Here is a 13619-nt window from a genome sequence, read left to right on the forward strand (position 1 = left end):
AGCATTCAAGCCAAGGGAACTGCAGAAAGAAAACAGCATCAACGGTGAGAATTAAAGTCAGATCAACGTTTTCAAAAAACAAGGTTTTCTAAGTCCACATATAGAAGTGGCCTAATTTTCAAAAGCGCTAAGGGGCCACCACCCCCACTGAAGTCAGTGGGCAGCTCAGCATCTTTGAAAGTTGGGCAGCGGAGGCTAGGTCTGCACTTGGAGCTGGGAACGATACCCTGAGCGTGAAGGGCCGATGCACCCTTAACGAAGAGGTTTACTCGGATTCTCCAAATCGCTTGAGCTCACTCTTAAATCTCATTGAAGGGGACTCAAAACATGCTTTGCTGAATTGGGACCCTGGGGTCCAAATGTTGAAGGGTAACTAGTGATTTTGGGTGTCCACCCTCACAGATCTCAAAAGGGCTCCCGATTTTCAGAGGGTGGGTGCTTAGTGGGTTTTTTATTTTCAGTTCTGCCCCATTCATCTGTCTCAAGTCAGATAACAGGCATGCAAAATTGCTAGCTGCTTTTGAAAATTTAGGAGCTGAATGTTGGGGATTTTAATTTTTAAATCTCAGTCAAGATGTTCAAAAGTTTTCTAGGTGTAGCATTCCATGAGGCTATTGGAAAGAGGATTTGGTGTCGTTTTAAAGATGAGGCGTATCCCTTTAAGTAAAATTGTACCTGCCCCATCTGTAAGTCTTTAGTTTAACTCCCGAGGGTAAATGCATAGTACAGCCGAGCAGTCCCTTTCCGGGTTGTCAGGAAAGCTGGGTATAAAATGGCTGATCCAAATCTAAAAAAGCAGGTGGGAACACACACACAGTTGCTGCCCTGGATGGGATCCCTTATGCAATTTGACACCAAGAATTATACGGAGAGACGACTCAAATATTCCTTCACATATTTTCGTCTAGGAGGCCAAGGGGAAGGATTCCGCCACTTCCAGGAAAATAAACTCACAGCAGCAGGAATTTAACCAGAATATTCACTAAAATAAACCCTTTACTTCGGTCTAATTGCAAATGCACCATAAGAGGAGAGAGGCTGTCTCTTCAGCCCTCCGCTCACACACCTTTGTGCTCAGATGCTGCCACCCACAACCCATGCTTCGGGGACAACATGACCTTGTAGCAAGGTGCTGGGTGGAAGAGTTGCCACATCTTTATAGCTAGATGGGAGAGTCCACCAAGGACTCAGCTGCTGTAGGAAATAGTGTTGATGGTATCTGGTGTTGATGGTACCTCTGACCTCAGAGTCAATACTGAACTGACACCCCATGAGGTGCTGTCACAGTGGAGGGGATATAGAACCTCTCGGGGGCATCAGAAATCCCCCAAGAGTATCCCAGCCCAATTCCAGCTTCCGACTCCAGCCTGTTCCATTCTGCTTCCCTCTCTTCGCCTCCCCAGTTCAACAGAAGACAATACGCTTCCCATTCCTGTCTTAAAGTGCTGTGCACTGTTAAACAGCTGCCAAGGCTCCACTCCAGAAGTGGCTGCATTTCAGTTATGGGTGAAGTGATTTATATACCTAGTGTGTCCAGCGCTTTGGGATGAGGCTTTGTATTACTACGATATTATTATTAAATGTATATAAATATTCATACCTCACCCGTCCCTGGACTGTCTATTAAAACCTATGAAAAACCACTGTTGCAGTCACATCACACACAGAACCACTTCCACTTACCAAAAAAAATCAATTTTATTAGAAATTGGAAGGGGGGGGGAATAAAAAAAAACAGAGACCATCTTGAGATTAAATATTCCACTTAAAACCCATTGACAATTATAAAACTCAACTTGATCACAGGAGACAACAAATCACGAAGGAAGCTCATATGGGTCAGAACCATTGGTCCCAGTAAACCATTGCAGAAGCCAACCAAACAAGCACCCCACCCCCTTTAAAACGTATTCTTGACAGAGGCTAGAACGAGTCTCTGCATAACCATTAGAGCCACAGGAAAGGAGCCAGAGGCAAAAAACCCCAAAATCCGTAAATTCTAAGCAGAGATGGGCCTATGCCTGAGCCCCAAAATTACATGCATCTCCCTTCCTCGCCATAACTTTCGGCGGTGGAGTCCTCATCAGATCTGAACCGGAACCTAACTCATTAGGCACCCCGGGAGAACCACCAGAGGGGCGTCTCTTGTCCAGCCACCTCAGTCAAGAGCCTTCTTTCTAGTCATTGCACTCAATGGCCTCTCTCTAGGTCAGGCCAAACCAGAACTGAAGTCTGCCCGGTGTTATGGGTGATTGAAATCTGGACCCGAATCTAGCTGGCCTACCTCCACTCCGAGCCCGGCACTACATGGGCGGGCCAATAGAGACCTCTTCCCTATTTATAAAAAAAAAAAATTATTTCACAGTTTCAGGGTTAGGAAGAAGGTGGGGAAAGCCACTTGACAAACTACCTTTTCCTTCTCTGCACCCATCAGAACACTATGGTCTCCTGCTGCAGAATTCCTGCCTAGAGATTGCCTCTTCCTACCCTGCTATAGACAAAGGCGAGGGGACCAAGGAGAGATCCGGGGACTGGAGGACTCCTATTAGGGTCGGGGATAAGGCATCCATCTGGTTCCCTTTATTTCCTTCAAGGACCTGTAAGAGAAAGGGGATGGAAAGCCAGATCGGAGCCAAAGAAACAGAGCAGCCTCCCAAGAAGAGGAGGGTCTCTGAAGCAGGAGGGTGACAAAACCCACAGGACAGAAGATTCACTGAGACTCCAGCAAAGCCTCATCTCTGAAAGCAGGAAACAGACAAAAGCTGAAGGGAGACGACAGTCAAGTCACAGGGGTTTTTCGGGGTGTGTGTGTAAACCTTTGGGCTGCAGGGATTTAACCCTTGGTGTAAATTGGTCTGTGGGTCAGGTCTGACCCAGAATGAGCCCTCTGCACGACCGAGCCCCTTCACTTGATTTGCAAAAGGGAACCGTTTCTAACCCCTTTTTAAAAAAAGGGGCCATCAAGGGCTGGGATGATTTCGTTGGGGATTGGGCTTTGAGCAGGGAGTTGGACTAGATACCTCCTGAGGTCCCTGCCAACCCTGATAGTCTATGATTCCTTTCTGGGCTTAAATGCTATTAAAAAAAAAAAAAAAATCACTTCAGGCATGCAAGCAGCAGCCCTATTGAAGTCAATAGTATTATGAGGAGGTATCACGCTAGTTGTGTGCTGAGCTAGGGTGTCCATAAAAGGTACCTGCAAATCATGTAGATGGGGAAACGCAGAGATTCAGAATGAGAGGCCAAAAAGCAACGGTCTCAATTTACTTTTAAATAAAAGGAACCTGAGAGTTTGGAGCAGTCTGGGAAACACATGAACAGAATTCACTGCTAGGTGACCTTGGGTAAATCACTACCCCTGCTGTGTGCCTCAGTTTCCCCATTGGTAACACTCACCTCCTCTGTACAGTGCTTTGAGACTCACTGATGAAAAGTGTTAGGCGTTACTAAAGGGCAGGGACGGTGAACACACTGAGGCACACCGGTGGTATTCAACCAGCCCTGTGCCAATGCTAGGGGCGGAGAGGGGTCGTTTCTGGAGGAGGTGGTGGCAGGAGAGAATGGGATGAAGTGGCACAAAAGGGGGAATTTAGGCCGTGTCCGGAGACAACTCTCTGACATCAAAGAGCAGCCCAAGGGAAAGAGCAGCCCTTGAATCAATGGAAACACCACTGGAGAATCTGCTGTAGTGAACCCCCCTTGTACTAGGGCACTCCCCTGGTAGGGGAGGGAACAGTCTGAATTTCTAGGATAACACATGCAGCGCTAGGAGACTTGCTTTTTATCCTCCCCTTATCGACCAGGGCCAGTTATGCCAGGGTTAGGCAGAGGAAGGCTCCTGTACATCTCCGAGGTGTAAGGTGACCTCCCCCCCCCCCCCCCGCCTTTCCCCCTTGCGCAGCATTGCTCATTGGCTGGGGGCATTGTGGCGGGAGCTGGAGGCAGGAGAGATGCCCAGCATTCCATGCTTCACCACGTGCTGTATCCCTAGGAAATAACAGGGAGAGCAGCACGCCGTGCATGGCTGCGTGAGACTGTTCCTAGTCACCCACAAGGGCTGGCGGCCATCCCCTGGCCTGACTCACGGGGGTGGGAACACCACCACAAAGTTGGGGACCTGCCTCCCCCTTTCTTTCCTCCAATACAGACATTTGAGCCCAGTGGCGCTTTGCCCTGCCCTTTGCCCAGTATTGGAGTGCTGGAACTCCCGGCTCCCACTTTTATCCTGGGGGAACGTGATGAGAGGCGTCCAGGCCCAAACTGAACTCCCTTCCCCGCCCCTGCCATAACCCTGCCCCTGCTCCAAGGAGGAGACGACCACCTCGGAGCCCACAAAAGTTACAGAGCAGACAAATGGCTAAAGGCGAGGTGTGTGGAGCGGAGAGCAGGCACAGCAAGGCTGTCCGTTCTCTGTCCATTTCCGAGCGAGCCGTGGTCCCTATCGGCTCCTCTGCCCCTCCTCATCCCCAGCTCTGCAGGAGGAGGTTGCAAGTTCCACCAGATCTCAAGTCTTCCCCGTTGATCAGCTTCCCCCTGACTGAGGCAGCGAAGACCGTGATGGATCCCGTTGTCTGGCTCATCCGGCGAGCTGCAAGACTGGGCTGAGCTGGCCTGACTGGAGGGTGTAGAGACAGACACTGGTCCTGGCGTGAGGTGTGCGTGGGATGCCCGGCCGCCTCTCCATCCAGGAAAAGGAACTAGTTTGGGTAAAGAGGCTAAATGGACCAGCACCCGGTGGGAGGATGGGAGAGGAGGATGTTAATTCCATCTGAGCCCCTGCTCCAAACCCTCAACACAGTACGTGCCCTAGCGTCCATTACCCTCAAGGTCCAGACTGGAGGGTGGGAAGGGAAGCAAGAAACAGGCCTCTGCTCCTGTGATGGCCTTGTGGTGTCCTGCCACCTTGGTGAGGGGACAGTGAGTGCTCAGCCCTGCCCCCCACACGCTCGCCGAGAGCTCACGCCGGCTCCGAGGGGAAAGGAAAAGCCAGCCAATCACTCTTGCAAGAGGTAGACGGAGCTGGCAGGGAAGACGCCCGTCCTGGAGCCATCTCCTTCAATGAAGCCGACCTGAGAGACAGGGCAGAAGGCAGCAGATGAGACCGGAGAGGTGCCGAGGGGGGCTCCTGGCTCAGAGGGTGCAGGAAGGAGTTGGGGTGCCTGGGTTAGGGAGCTTAGGGGGGTCGGGGGACAGAAGTGTGAAGATTCACAGATATAAAAGGCAGGGGATGTTGCACCCAGGTGGGATCCTGAGACCACACATCTCTGCCCCCAATACAATTCCTAGCTGGGGGCTGTGAGGAGGGGACTTAGAGTGCATCAGCTCTGCCCCCCGGGGACCAGAGTAGGGTTGCAACTTTCTAGTTGCACAAAACCGAACACCCTAGCCCCACCCCTGCCCTGAGGCCCCACCACCCACTCACTATGTTCCCCCTCCCTCCTTCCCTTTCACTGGGCTGGGGCAGGGGGTTGGGTTTCAGGAGTGGGTGAGGGCTCTAACTGGGGGTCCCTGGAGTGGGGTCGGGGTGTGGGAAGGGGTGATGGCTCTGACTGGGAGTGCAGACTCTGGGGTGGGGCTGGGGATGAGGGGGTTAAGGTGCAGGAGTGGGGCTCCAGGCTGGGGTTGAGGGATTCGGATCGCAGGAGGGGGCTGCGGGTCGAGGCAGGGGGTTGGGGTGCCAGAGGGTGCTCCAGGTTTGTGGGGGGGGGATCAGGGCTGGGGCAGTGGATTGGTGCGTGGGCTTACCTCGTGTGGCTCTCAGTTGCCACACAGCAGGGGAGCTAAGGCAGGCTGCCTGCCTGCCCTGGCACCATGATTCACATGCCCTGGAAACAGCCAGCAGGTCCGGGTCCTAAGCAGGCGGGAGGGGGCCAGGAGGCTCCATGCACTGCTCTCGCCTGCAGGCATCATCCTCCCCCCACCTCCTATTGGCCGGTTCCCAGCCAATGGGAGTGCAGAGCCAGTGCTCGGGGCAGTGGCAGCGCGCATAGCCCCATGGCCTCCTGCCTAGGAGCCGGACCTGCTGGCCGCTTCCGGGGCACAACGCGGTGCCAGCCAGGCCAGGTAGGGACTAGCCTATTTTAGCACCACAGCACAACTAGACTTTTAATGGCCCAGTCAGTGAGCCGTCAGGAGCCCTTTTCGAGCAGGCGTTCCGGTCGAAAACCGGACACCTGGGCACCCTAGACCAGAGTGGTCCGTGGAGATGGGAGCAGAAGCATCCCTAAACATTAATCTAATCCCCTCCAGGCCCTGATCTAGCACCATCCTCGGTGACTGGGATAGTACGACAGCAGAGCCCAGAGGAACAAGAGCCTTGGCCCCAAGGCTAGAACCTGGGTCTGGGCTCCCCAGCAGTCCAAGGAGCCCCCAGAGCAGCAGCACTCACCCAGCTCTGCTCATCCTCCTCCCGGGTCACCACGATCACCTCGCCCTTGGAGAAGGTCAGCTCCCGGGCCCTCTCCCCCTTGCAGTCCACCAGAGCCATCACCCTCTTCTGCCTCACCTTGGCCTGTGCAAGCAAATGGCACATGTCTGCAGAGTCCTGGCTCAGGGGGACGCCTGCTGCTGAGGCTCCCCCTGTTTATGCTTTACACGAAGGCATCACGGAGGGGGGGTGTCCATGGTGTGGGGGTACATCAGGTTGAAGAACCATGCCACTGCCTGCCCCCCACTTCCCCAGCCCAAGCCTCTTCCCCCCACCCACCTATCAATTCTTTCACCTTTGCCCACTCCTCCCTCATCCATCCTTTCCCAATTGGCTTGTAACCACAGTAACAACCATGCCCAGAAGATTCCCAGCTCAGCCTATGACCCTTGCAGACAGGATTTCCACAGCCCCAGAGTAATGGGTGAAGATCCACAAGCCCCACAGCACATGGGGATTTTACTCCCTTTGAGATGGTAAGTGCCCCAGCCTCATCCTCCAAGGTAGGCCCAGCAGGACCAGTTTCTTTCCTCCCAGGAGGCACGCAGCCAGCCACCAGCCCTTCGTTAACAAGCCACACCCATCTACAGCAGTGAGGACCAGTCCCCAACCCCGCATCCGGAATCGCTCTGATGGCCACCATCTTAACAGACACACAGGAGAACTGAACCAGGGACCTCCGGATCTAAACCTGGGAGGGCAGGTCTACATTACGAATTGACAGCATGGCTGGTGAAGAGGCTCTAAGCTGACGGGAGAGAGCTCTCCTGTCGGCTTAACACCACCACCTCCGTGAGAGGCAGTAGCTGTATCGGTGGGAGACGCTGTCCCACCGATATAGCACCATACACGCAGGGGGTTAGGTCAGTTTCACTACGTTGCTCAGGGAGGTGGATTTTTAACACCTGAGGGACATAAATCTACCGAAGTAAGTATGTTGTGCAGACCAAGCTTGAGTCTCTGCAATTTGAGCTAGAGAGAGACAGATCCATATCCCCTGTAGATCAGGGACACGTAACATACACTGATCAGTGGGTTACAGCTGCACCCTTCAGCCCAACAGGGAGCCCAAATCAGACAGGCCGAGCAGGGGGATGAGCACATACGCTGGAGCGGGAGGGAGTGATCACAGGGAATTTCACAGCTGGCAAGAGAATGTGAGAGTAGCTGGGAAAAAAATAAAAGCCATAGAGACGGGCAGTGGAGCCACAAAGAGACAGGGACCAGCCCCCTTCCCGTGTGACTTACCGGAGCAAACCTCCTGGGCACGGGGACAGGAGGGGCGTTCTGCACTGGACTCGGAGCCTTGCTGGAAGGCAGGTCCTCGGGGCAGCCAGAGTTTTGTGGGGAGATGGCAAAGCCGGAGGATTTCCCCACTGAGCCGCCACTGATCCTCCGGTAAGACCGGGTGCTTTCTGAGCTGAGGGCAGAGGGGTTGCTTCAACCATCAGGAAGATGGGATGTGGTTTCCCACCCTCGCCCACACCACGAGACCCCAGTGGGCTCCCCCTACAAAGCAGGGATTTATTCTAGCCAATGGTTTCTTCCACAGAGCCCCCTGCCCCCAAACCTTCCCCTCCACAATGGCTTTTTCTCCCTTCCTTCAACCCCAGCTCCCCACTAAACAGCACCAGCTGCAGGACTGCACAGCAGTGCTGGAGCCAAACAAGCCGCCAGGTGTGACGTTACTGACAGAATCTGTAACCATGTAGATCGCTATTGCAACCACTGTTATAGATTTGTAGCAAATATTGTACAAAGGTTGTCGTGTAAGGTATCTATGGAAAGGTTATGATTTTCTGATTATGATTATGCTATCTGTATGAGTGTATCATTTTTGTTGTTGAAGTCATGAATATTGGCTCTGTACTGTCTGTGTTTCAAATTTGTGCTATGCTTCTGGGTGATACCCCAGACAATTTAGTATCAGCTCTGCCTAGCCTGCTTGATGGCCCATTAAGGGCCATCAGCTATACAACTGACCCACTGAGAGAAGGCAGGTACACCTTGTGACTCAGCAAGGTATGCAGAGACATGCTTATGGACAGAACGCTAAGGTTTTTTCCTTGCCATGTGCCAGAACGCTTGTATTTGGAACAAAGAAAGAGAGGCCACATGACCAGAGACTATAAAAGGCAGCTGTCTCATCTCCGGCCATCCATCTTGTCTTCAGTCCTGCTTCTTGCCTCTGGAGAATCTTTGCTACACTGAAGCTTTGAACAAAGGACTGACTGACCCATCCCAGATGTGAGATGTACTCCAGAGACTTGATTTGAACCTGCAGTTTATTCTATCCTTGCTACAAGCCTGAACCAAGAACTTTGCCATTACTGTATAACATTGATTCCATTTAACCAATGTTAGCTCTCATCTGTATCATTTTCCTTTTATGAATAAGCCTTTAGATTTTACCTTCTAAAGGATTGACAACAGCGTGATTTGTGGGTAAAATCTGATTTGTATATTGACCTGGGTCTGGGGCTTGGTCCTTTGGGATTGAGAGAACCTTTTTTCTTTTATCGGGGTATTGGTTTTCATAATCATTTGTCCCCATAACGAGTGGCACTGGTGGTGATACTGGGAAACTAGAATTGCTCGTGTGACTTGTGGTTAGCCAGTGGGGTAACGGAAGTCTTCTCTGCTTGACTGGTTTGGCTTGCCTTGGTGTGCAAAGAAACCCCAGCCTTGGGCTGTAACTGCCCTCCTCTAAGCAATTTGTCCTGAATTGACATTCTCAGTTGGGTCCCAGCAGAACCAGCATCGTTACACCAGGGGAGCGATAGGGCTGAATATTTGCAATGATATGGAAGTTGCACAGACAGAGGGTTTCGCCTGTTTCGTCCCTTTCCCGGGAAGAATTCCCCACGTGGCGGAAAGGCACCCAAGTGCCAAACCCTGGATCATTTGGCCCTTGGGGTGCAATCTGGGCTCCTCCTGAGCTGATCAATGCCATCACATCTAGCAGGTTGTGCAAACCCCCCGTCAATGGTGCAAAACCCTGCCGAGGTAATCCAACACCTCTCCCGCCACTGGGGGGCACTCCTATCCCACAGGGGGTCCTCCTCTCAGCCACAGGCTCCGGGCTCCGCTCCCTACCTGAACTTGACTGGGGTTATTTGCCCCTGTTCCGGCGACGTCCCAGCGGCAGGCTGCTGGGCTGTTGTCTGACTGGTCTCCGACGTCCTCCGCTGGCTGCCGCTCTCTGTCTCTGAGCGGGTTTCCCAGTAGACCATGCGTCTGGCTTCCGGGGGGCTTCGGGAGGTGGACAGCGGCCGGGATGCACAGCCGTCCAAGGTGCTGGGAGCGCTGGATGTGGACAGGTGTCGGCAGGCAGGTGCCTCTGACGATGCAGAGGACTGGGGCTCAGAGGCCTGACGCGGGAGCTCTGGGCGATCTGGAACAGAGGGTACAGGAGCTCAGGAAGTGATGTGCCCCAGCAGAGAGCTCCCCCATGCGTTTGTCAACCATACTGGGACATTACTTGGCCTTTCAGTGCCCCATGGTCTTTGATTTCCCACTGGGGAACGGAGTCATGGCACTCGTGGCCTGCAGAGCCCTTTCCAGGAATGGCCAAGCCAGTTCAGAGTAAGAACCAGCCGGGACCTTCTCCCCAGCCCTGAACCTTCCCCTAAACCTCAGCTGTATTTGGGATCCAAGAGAACTAACATCCCTGATTATTCTCCAGTGTCCGGGCTGCCTCCACCCTTCCTGGGCCAGCTGGTCCCAGAGTCCCACAGACCTGAGGCAAAGCAGGAAGCTTGGCTGGAGGATAAATCCTGTACTCAATAGGTACAGCAGATCTGGGCTAGGATCAAGAGGCTCAAAGATGCAGCCAATCCTAAGAGCTAGATCCTCAGAGCTTTGCTCTCACCAGCACTACCCGCCTCCCTTGGCCTGGCTGAGGGGGACAAGCTCACCTGCTGGGCTGTGCCCCGGCTTGGTTCTGGAGCCGCCCCTGGTCGAGTTTTTGATGGGCAGCGGTGGGGGGATCTCCTCGCTGTGTGACCGCCGCTGGATGGGCCGCGAGGGGACCAGGATGGTCTCATAGGTCTTGTTGCTGATGTCCATGCCAGTGCAGCTCCACCGGTTCTGGGGGAAGAGGGCAGGCTGGCCCGTGGTTGGGGACGACGTGGACTTGAAGGATCGCTGCAGCGGGCTCAGCTGAATGGGAGTGGAAAAAACAACCACTGCTTCCTTGCTGCTGCCCAGAGACCCTCAGCAAAACCATCCCTCTCAGTAGCTTGGTACCCATCAGGTAGGTGCTGAGCATAATCACCTCCCCACTATGTTAATGGAACCTGGCTCCTGCTGCTGTTTGTTCTGCCATCCAGGTTCCTCCACTGCTCTTGGCTTGATGGAGCAATGTGCAGGGCTAGTGGGCAAGCCAGAAATCCAGACTGGTTTTGGGGAAAGTTTGGATCCTGGTTCCCGTGAAGCCAGCCACCTCTGCAACAGACTGCACGGTAGGGTGGGGTGGGGGAAATCTCCTTTATTTGCTAGGAAAGGGAGCTCTTAAGAAGTGGAGCTCTTGGTTTGCATTTGCTGATTTTGTTTTGCGAGGTAACCGTTTGTTTCGATCGCGCTCTCGTTTCCAGGGGGGAATCTCCGTTCTCTCTCTCAAATAAACCTGCTTTGGTTCCATTACACATTGCGGGTGTGACACGGGGGCAGTGGTTTAAGGGAAAACGAAGGCCTCTTGCTCTCTGGGGGCAGAGCGCCTGGGATTCCTGTGAGTAGCCAGCATCAGGGGCTGGGTGTCACAGTCGAATGCTTCTAAGGGGACTCTGGTGCCCGGAGAGGAATGCTCGAGTGGCTGGTGGCATTAGAGACCTGCCATCCAATTACCACCAGCAAGATTTCCTCATGCTAGAGCCAGCGGACTCACACTGCTGGGGACCCCGAGAACCATCACAAGGGTAGGAGTCCTGCTTGCCCCTGCAGAGAGGTGGCCCTGGGCCTGGCAGGAAGAGCTCTGCCTGGCAGAGGCCAGAACCCCAGCCCGGCGGAGGCCAGGGACGCGCGCACACGCTGCTCGGGAGAGTAGTACCTTCTCCTCCAGCTCGTCCTCGCTGTCGTAGGTATATTCCTGAGCAGCCTCCCAGTTGTACTCCAAGTGCACCTGCAGGTTTAGCTTCCCAGCCTGTGCCTGCTCAAGCTGCCAGAAATTTGGGGTGAGAGAGGAAGATTCAGCTCCTCAGCAGAGCCCTGATCTTCTCCCAACCCACTCCTCTCCCACAGCACCCCTCCCCAAACTTGCCTCTCTACTCTGCCCCGTGGCAGGAGTCATCTGGGCTCTACAGCAGGACCCTGCTTCCTCCCATCTCCAGCCCAAGAAAGGACCTCACCCCACAGTATGCCCACCTCCATCCTTGCCCCGTCCCCCACCCCGACAGCAGATCACCTCCCCCCGCAGCAACCGGCCTACGTTACCGTGAGCACAAAGCGCTCGACCTACCAGCTCTTCGCACTCGAGGTGTTTGTGCCTCCTTGCTACGTCCAGGGCCGTCTGGCTTGCTGCATTCACTAGAGAGGAGGCCAGGGCTGAGTTACCAGGCTCCCCCTGAGAGCATCCCTTGCTCCTGCCCCCTCAGGGAACCCCGCCAGTGCAAAGAGACCAACGCAGATCAGTGAGCACCAAAGCCCCACTGAGCCACCACTCCCTGAACCAGAGAGGGCCCCAGATCTGACCACCAGGCTCAGGGCCGTTTTTGTGCCTGGATTGCCATCAGGAGATGGCAGGCAGGATTAAACCAGCCTGCAGTGAACCCAGCTCATCTGCACCCCCATAACACGCTCCAGTGAGTGGGTAACTGCACAAGCTTGCTCCTGCTCCATTCCACTCAGCCTGAGTCAATAACTAACGCCAGGCAGGAAACGTGTTTGAGATTTTGTTAAAAAAAAAAAAAATCCCCATCCCGAATCAAGGGGGAAAAAAAGTTTAAATCTTAAATTTTCACAGACTGAAAATCCAAAAAAAAATTTCAGATTGAATCAAGAGAAATATTTTGATTCTCTTTCGAGCTTTTATAAAAAGTGTTTACTTTTTTTTAAAATGCAATAAATTAACTTACATTTCTGGCATCTGAACCCAAAAAAAGGGAATTGGGTTAAGACAAAATGCGACGTTGCAACTTTCAAAACTTTTTTTTTGAACCCAGATCATCATCAAAACCATCCCTTTCCCACACCCTGTTTTGGTTTTGACAAATTGTCATTTGCCAATGAAAAGGGGTTTTGCTGAACAATTCCCACCCAGCTCTATAAATAAGCCTCATCTCTCCAGATGATCTGGGGGACTCTTTTGTCCCTAAACTCTATGACTCTGTAGAATGGGCCAGAATTGGCTCCCTAGCGCTGAGCAACCTTCCCACCCTCAATGGTAGTGGAGGAAGCTCCCTAAAATTGGGGGCACCAACAGCATCCGAACTCTGGCCACGCCTCTTCCCCCCAAGGCCATGCCCCGCCTCTCTCCCCCCCCCCAGGCCCCACCTTGTCTCTGCCTCCCCCTCCTCAGGCCTCATCCCCAGGTTGCTCCTCTCTGCCGCCTCCTCCCCATTTCTAGCTGCCGGTAAAAAGTGATGAGATCATGGCCCCCTGGCTCCCTCTGTCCCAGCAACCCTGACCCTCAAACTATGTCTCTAGATCTGAACTTCACAGCTCAGACCCACCTCCCATGTGAACATTTCCCCCTATTCTCACACGTTCACACAGATCACCAGGATACTGTTTAAATTGTTTAAATCCTTTACTATTAACATCAATTTAAATGGGGGAGGGCTGTTTGTGTGATCAACATTCCCTTCCACAGCTGTGTGGTCCAGGCCAGGATTAGAAAAACCCTGTCTGGCAGGAAATAGGCAGCACAGGCTAGCAGAGAGAACCACAGGGTCTGTCTGTGTCCTGCAGCCTCGCTAAAGAATCTCCTGTATGGTCATTCCATCTGAGTCCTGGCTAACATGCGAGACACGATCTGGGCTCGTCTACACCCAAACCTGTACCTCTGTGACAATAACGCTGTAGCAGTGTGGTCGCTGCAGTCATACTGGTATAAGAGGCATTCACGCCAGCCTAGCCATTCCTCTTCCCAAGTCAGGATAAGCTATACCAGTGTAACGGCGCCAGGATACTGATATAACTGCGTTCACACTAAGGCCTGGTCTACACTGGGGGGGGGGGGGGGGAATAGCGTAGT

At 53.3% G+C, this 13619-nt stretch overlaps 1 protein-coding gene across 3 annotated transcripts in view; it reads right to left on the reverse strand.

Annotated features, from left to right (window-relative positions):
• Positions 1 to 1679: 1679 nt before the first annotated feature.
• ASAP3 (ArfGAP with SH3 domain, ankyrin repeat and PH domain 3) overlaps positions 1680 to 13619 on the reverse strand; it is a 79924-nt gene continuing 67984 nt past the window's right edge. For 2 of the 3 annotated variants that reach the window (XM_075060904.1, XM_032802863.2), the window contains exons 20-26: positions 11883 to 11950; positions 11475 to 11582; positions 10345 to 10588; positions 9524 to 9821; positions 7676 to 7847; positions 6389 to 6511; positions 1680 to 5069 (exon numbers count right to left, since the gene is read on the reverse strand). In XM_075060904.1, the coding sequence (XP_074917005.1) occupies positions 4995 to 5069; positions 6389 to 6511; positions 7676 to 7847; positions 9524 to 9821; positions 10345 to 10588; positions 11475 to 11582; positions 11883 to 11950 (1088 nt within the window). In that variant the 3' untranslated portion in view covers positions 1680 to 4994. The remainder of the gene's footprint in view (positions 5070 to 6388; positions 6512 to 7675; positions 7848 to 9523; positions 9822 to 10344; positions 10589 to 11474; positions 11583 to 11882; positions 11951 to 13619) is intronic. The other variant, XM_075060903.1, reaches the window with a different exon arrangement.

The sequence above is a fragment of the Chelonoidis abingdonii genome, chromosome 25, assembly GCF_003597395.2.
Source record: "Chelonoidis abingdonii isolate Lonesome George chromosome 25, CheloAbing_2.0, whole genome shotgun sequence".
NCBI lineage: Eukaryota > Metazoa > Chordata > Testudines > Testudinidae > Chelonoidis > Chelonoidis abingdonii.